At 62.1% G+C, this 6,351-nt stretch overlaps 1 protein-coding gene across 1 annotated transcript; it reads left to right on the forward strand.

Moving 5' to 3' along the window:
- The first annotated feature begins 283 nt into the window (after positions 1-283).
- On the forward strand, positions 284-991 carry LOC131214291 (shematrin-like protein 1). Its single transcript, XM_058208673.1, has 2 exons — positions 284-421; positions 485-991. The coding sequence occupies exons 1-2, from the start codon at positions 284-286 to the stop codon at positions 989-991; spliced, it is 645 nt and encodes a 214-aa protein (XP_058064656.1).
- Positions 992-6,351: the final 5,360 nt, after the last annotated feature.

Here is a 6,351-nt window from a genome sequence, read left to right on the forward strand (position 1 = left end):
CAGGACATCATCGTATGGCAGATATGATGCCTCGCAGGCAACGGCAAGAGCAAGGGCAACGATTGCGACGAAAACCTGCAAAATAGTAGAAAAGTTGTCAAAAATAGTTGAACTGGATCTTGGCAGATTGGGAGAACTACCTTCATGTTGCAATATGCACTGGTTTTATGAAATGCGTGAAGTGTTGTAGTTTCGAAACCGAACTGATAGGGAATCTACTGTTTGACACATCTTTTTATATTGAAGCCACCAGGAAGACGAAAAATGAAAGGGAAAGTTCATCATGAAGGACTTACGGAAGTCGAACGGCTCACCGATCGTTATAAAAGCAGACGATCCTCCGATCAGTCACTCACAGTTCACCGGCAGCTTTTCGCGATCGCTACAAACAGCCGAACTTCTTTCAACCAACAACATGAAGGTGAGTTGCTAACCCAAAGTACCTTGTGGCTTTGTTTTCAAATTCGATTCATCGTTCGATCAGGCCTTTATCGCATTCGCCGTCCTGGCTTTGGCCACCGCATCCACCGGATCGTACCTTCCGGCCGTTCAATCGGTTCTCCCGTACTCCTACAATTCCGGAGTCTATGGCCTGAATGCGTACGACGGATATGGTCACTATTCTTCCCTTGGTGGCTTGGGATACTCTTCGCTGCTGGACCACGGACTGTCGTATCCTTACTCTACGGCTCTGCCATACGCCGCTGCTTTGCCGTACTCCGGCTACAACCAAGGCCTATACGAATACTACGGATCGAAATACGCTCCGACCGTTGTCCAGGCCAACGTCAACACCCTGAAGACGGTTGACCATCTAGGAGTGTATGGCGGATACGGTCTTGGAAACGGATACGGTCTGGGACACGGATACGGATACAACAACTACTTGCCGGTGGCCCACGCTGCCAAATACGTTGCTGCCAACCCGGGAGCCGTGCATGTGGCTCCCCTGCCGGGACATCTCGTCAACCAGAAATCGATTGTGGCTTAAGCGCTTAGAAAAATGTGATAAAGTTGTTAATAAAGACTCTGGACGTGTGCGCATATTAATATGATAAAACCTTGGTTTACGTTTAAAACTGAAAGAACAGTATTAATATCAAAATTGTTAAAACAATTTCACAAGGGAGCTCTCAGGGTTTAGTAATGGTAGTCGCAAAGTGAACGCGGGAGCGAACGGACGTGTTTTTGTCGCCCTCCTGGTAGAAAAAACAAACGTGAAAGCAAAAGCGAAAGCGAAAACGAGAAGCAGGCGAGACTTCCAGCGACTGGAAGTCTTTTGTGAGTCGGGCCTCACTGGGCATGCACGCGCATGCTCGCACACGTTGAGCCGGCTCAAGCCTGATGTCGACGAGGGCGTCGATAGGCAGACCGACGCTAAGATCGCGTTCGGCAGCCCCGATGGCGGCGACGGTGGCGACAGTGGCGACGGCGCCGACAATGGAGACAACAAAGACTCCGACGGTGGAGGTGACGAGGACGACAGCGGCAAAAACGCCGCTGGAAGAAGAGCTGCAGAAGGAGAGAGAGAACAGCAGAATGCTCTCCTCTCAAATCTCTCAACTGGAGAATCAGTTAGAGAAAATGCAGCAGCAGCTACAGGAGTTGCAACAGCAATTCCAGCAGCAACATCAGCAGCCTGCGCCGCAGCGCGAACCTCCGCAGCAGCAGCCGCCCGCGCCGCAGCAGCGGCCGCCATCGGGGAAGCAGCCGCCAACAGAGAAGGCGCATCCACAGACGTTGGAGCAGCGGCTGGCCGGGTTCCAGGAAAGCATCCTGGCCCGGATGGCGTCGTTCGCGGCGGATCTGCTGGGGACGCAGCCCCTGCAGCAGCAGCCGAAGCGGAAGCTGAAACTCTCCCAGAAGCAGCGAGAGCGGCAGCGCCGGCAGCAGCAACAACAACACCAGCAGCAGCAATCGCAGCCTCCCGCACAGCAGCAGCAGTCGACGAACCACCTAGTGGACCTGTTGCATCTGATGCAGGAGTTGATGCATCTGATCCAGCAGCAGCAGCAACCGCAACAGGACCAACAGTGGGAGCAGCGGGAACGGCAGAGGCAGCCCTCTCAACTGCGGCGACAGAGCCGTCTCCAGCGTGATGTCGTGAGGGTCGCGCCGGTAGAGGGCGAGTCGTACGCATCGCTTTTTGCCAGGGTGCGGGGCAGCGAAGCGGTCAAGCTGGCCCAGCGGAGGGTGCACCAGAGCTCCCAGGGCCACATGCTTGTGGAGGTGCAACGGAGAGCTGATGCAGCGGAGTGCGCCGCAACCATCCGCGCGCTGGTTGGGGAGGCTGGCAGCACCACCCTGCTAGGCCCGAAGGCGACGGTGATCGCCAACGGCCTCGACCACGAGGCCACACCAGAGCTGGTGGCAGCGGGACTGTCGGCGCTGCTGCCAAATGGCGAGGCCGTCGATCCGGCCAGCGTGCACCTGCGGATGCACCCCAACGCCACCCAGAAGGCGAACGTGGTGCTGCCCGCCCGGCTGGCGGCGCAGTTGGCGGAAAAGCGTCTCCTGCTGGGGATGGCCAGCGTCAGGCTGCACGTGGCGGAGCCAGTCCCACGTGAGGAGGAGCGGTGCTACCGGTGCCACCTGCGTGGGCACCGCAAGCATCAGTGCCAAGGCGAGGACCGGTCGGCCCTATGCCTGCGATGCGGCGACACTGGGCACCGGCGCGGGCAGTGCTCGGCCGACAGGCCAAAGTGCGCCGTGTGCGGGGGAGCGCACAGCACCGGCTCCGCCATCTGCGGGGGTGTTGCTCCACAGTGACCGGGATGCTCAACATCATTCAGCTGAACCTGCGCCACACGGGCGTTGCCCGGGACCTTGTGGTGCAGGCGATGAGGGAGCGCCGCGCAGACGTCGCCCTGCTGTCGGACGTCGGGTCGCGGACAAGTTGGATAGCCGATGCTCGTGGCTGGGCCGCCATCGCACCCGGTAGCCGGCACCCAGTCCAGCAGGTGCTGTGCACCTCTGTCCCCGGCTTGGCAGCAGCAGTGATGCGGGGTGTTACCCTCATCAGCTGCTACGCGCCTCCATCCCTGAGCATGGAGCAGTTCGAGGACCTGCTGCAGGGTGTGGAACTCCTGGCCCAAAACAGCTCCCGTTGCGTTGTCGGGGGCGATTTCAACGCTTGGGCCACGGAGTGGGGCAGCCGGATGCTCAACGCCAGGGGAGCAAGGCTGCTGCAGTTGGCCGATCGGATGGGTCTGCGAGTGCTGAACCGGGGCAACACCCCGACGTTCCTGGGCGCAGGTGCGGCGTCGCCGTCCATTGTGGACGTGTCGCTGGCATCTTACAGCCTCGCAGACACAGGAGATTGGTGTGTGTCTTCGCTGTACACCGCGTCTGACCATGCCATGATCGAGTTCTCCGTCGGCCTATCTGCAGCCAGATCGCCGCAGCATCAGCGGCAGCAACGTCAGCAGCAGCATCAGCAGCAACATCAGCAGCAGCACCAGCACCAGCAACAACATCAGCAGCGGCATCAGCATCAGCATCAGCAGCAACATCAGCAGCAGCACCAGCAGCAACATCAGCAGCGGCATCAGCAGAATCAGCGGCATCAGCATCAGCATCAGCATCAGCAGCAGCGTACCGCCATTCCCGGTCGACGATGGAAGCTGGCCGATTTCAGCCCCGAGGCGTACAGGGTGTCGCTCAGCGCTCTCGACTTTGCCAGCGTTGAGCCGTCGGCCCCCGAGGTCACGAGGTTGCTCACGCGCGCCTGCGACGAGACCCTTAGGCGCAACAAGGAGTCTCGCGGTGGCCCACGGACCTCGGTGTACTGGTGGACGGACGAGATCCGCGACCTGCGCGCCGCCTGCAGCCAAGCCAGGCGACGGTGGCACCGGGCGCGCGGTGTCCCCGCCAGAGACGCGGCCGAAACTGAGTTCCGCGAGCTGAGGCGCACCCTGTCGCGAGAAATCCGGGCCAGCAAGCGGCGCTGTGAAGCTGAGCTGGCAGACAGTGTTGCGGACGACCCGTTTGGGACCGGATACCGAGTGGTCATGAGCAGACTGCTTGGCCGGAGGCAGCCGCGGGAAACGGACCCGGAGGTGCTACGGCGAACTGTGGACGCGCTGTTCCCGACACACCCTCCGATGGTCTGGCCGGCGGAGAGTGCCGCAGCGGATCGCGAACAGCTACGTCCGGTGACCTGCGAGGAGGTGGTGGCCATCGCCAACAGGTTGCCCCCTCGCAAGGCCCCGGGACCGGACGGTATTCCCAACGGGGCGGTGACCACGGCCATGCGGGAGCACCCCGAAGTCTTCAGGGAGCTGTTTCAACGGCTCCTCGACGCAGGTACCTTCCCAGAGGAGTGGAAGCGGCAGCGGCTGGTGCTGGCGCCCAAGCCAGGGCAACCAACCGGCGAGCCCTCCTCCTTCAGGCCGATCTGCCTGATCAATGCCCTGGGAAAGGTGTTCGAGCGGGTCCTGCTGGACCGCCTGAATGACACCCTGGAGTGCGGTGCTGACGGCCCGCTCCTATCAGCCGCCCAGTTCGGATTTCGCGCCGGTCGCTCGACCGTGGACGCGATCCGGGCTGTGGTGGAGAGTGGTGCAGAGGCTCGGGCGATTAATCGCACGAACGCCTCAGCGGAACGGGAGTGCATGGTCGTGTCACTGGATGTCCGCAACGCGTTCAATAGCGCGAGCTGGACGGCGATCGGCTCAGCGCTGAGCAGTAGGGGAGTTCACCCTGGCCTCATGGCAGTTCTGGGGGACTACTTCCGTGGTCGGGTCCTAGAGTACCACTCGGACCTGGGGCTGGAAGAGCGCACAGTCTCTGCTGGCGTTCCGCAGGGGTCAGTCCTCGGGCCGACTCTATGGAACGCCATGTACGACGACGTCTTGCGCCTCCCCCTCCCACCATCGGTGAGGCTGGTAGGGTACGCGGACGACCTGGCGCTTGTTGTCCGCGCCGTCAGCCCCGAAGCCGCGGCGGGCAAAGCCGAGAGGGCTCTTGGAGAGGTGGCTCGCTGGATGGACAGCGTGGGACTCCAGCTGGCTCCCAGCAAGACGGAGATGATGGTGGTTAGCTGCCACCGAGGTGGCCGTCAGCAGCCGCCACCCATTGACGTCTGCGGGACCAGCACAGATGCGAAGAGCTCCATTCGCTATCTGGGAGTGGTCGTCCAGGACCACCTCTCGTGGAAGGACCACGTGGAGCACCAGGCTGCCAAGGCGGCAGCCAGAGTTGGGGCACTGCGGCGGCTGCTGCCCAACCACAGCCGACCCCCGGAGGAGACACGGCGGCTGCTGGCGAACTGCGCAATGTCCGCGCTGCGCTACGCGGCGCCGGTCTGGGTTGACGGCGTCAGGATCCAGGACATCCGGCGTAAACTGAACGCTGTTCAGCGGACCGCGGCGCAGCGTGTCGCCAGAGCGTTCGTCAGTGTGTCCTGGACAGTGGCCACGTTGTTGGCCAGCATGGTGCCGATAGAGCTCCAGCTGCGGGAGGACGCGGACCTGTACCGTGCACGTCACGGCCTGCCCGGCAACGGTGACGGTGGCAGCAGCGGTGGCAGCGGCGGCAGCAGCTACAATCATGGCGACGACGGCAGTGGCACCGGTGGAGGCAGCGGCGACTGTGGCTTCAGTGGCGGTGGCAGCAGGGACATCGGTACGGCGACGGCGTCTTCGGCGACGACAGCAGCATCAGCACCAGCGGCATCGGCAGCGGGGACATCGACCACCCGCAGCTCACTACGTCAGCGCTCGATGAGGGAGTGGCAACGGAAGTGGACGGCGGAGACCGGCGGCCGGGACGCATCCCGCTACTTGCGGTGGACGGCGCGCCTGATCCCCGAGGTAGCACCCTGGTGCGGTCGGAAGCACGGACGCGTGGACTTCTACCTGACGCAGGTGCTATCCGGACACGGGTTCTTCCGTGAGTACCTGCACGTCAAGGGCTTCACGCCGTCTGCTGACTGCACCAGCTGCCCGGGGGTCCCTGGAACGGCCGAACACACCGTCTTCGAGTGTTGGCGGTGGGAGGCACTGCGCGACGGCGGGTTCCCCAGCACACCGGAGAGGCTGGTCCCGGAGATGCTGGAAAGTCCCGCGCGATGGACGGCGATTGCGGCGGCCTGCCGGGAGATGTTGCGCACGCTCCAGACGGAGTGGCGCGCGGAGCAACGGACCCTGGCGGCCGCTCTCGCGCGGGACAGGCGGAGGGCCGAGGCAACGGCGGCCGGGGGGCAACGGGTATAGAACAATAAGGCTGACCACATGAGGTCACGGTCCCCCCGCGTGCGAAATCCTATGGCCCGAGGCAGCGGGGGGTTCCGCAGCGCCGGCTTGACCGGAATTAAATAAAAAAAAAAAAAAAAAAAAAAAAAAAAAAAAA

Source organism: Anopheles bellator, unplaced genomic scaffold (assembly GCF_943735745.2).
Source record: "Anopheles bellator unplaced genomic scaffold, idAnoBellAS_SP24_06.2 scaffold00453_ctg1, whole genome shotgun sequence".
In the NCBI taxonomy this organism is placed as follows: domain Eukaryota; kingdom Metazoa; phylum Arthropoda; class Insecta; order Diptera; family Culicidae; genus Anopheles; species Anopheles bellator.

What these genes read in the sequence shown, in the direction of transcription:
- LOC131214291 (XM_058208673.1), top strand. Translation starts at nt 284, where the DNA reads ATGAAGGACTTACGGAAGTCGAACGGCTCACCGATCGTTATAAAAGCA. An exon ending in TTTCAACCAACAACATGAAG is followed by an intron (nt 422 to 484) that starts GTGAGTTGCTAA and finishes TCGTTCGATCAG; the next exon opens with GCCTTTATCGCATTCGCCGT.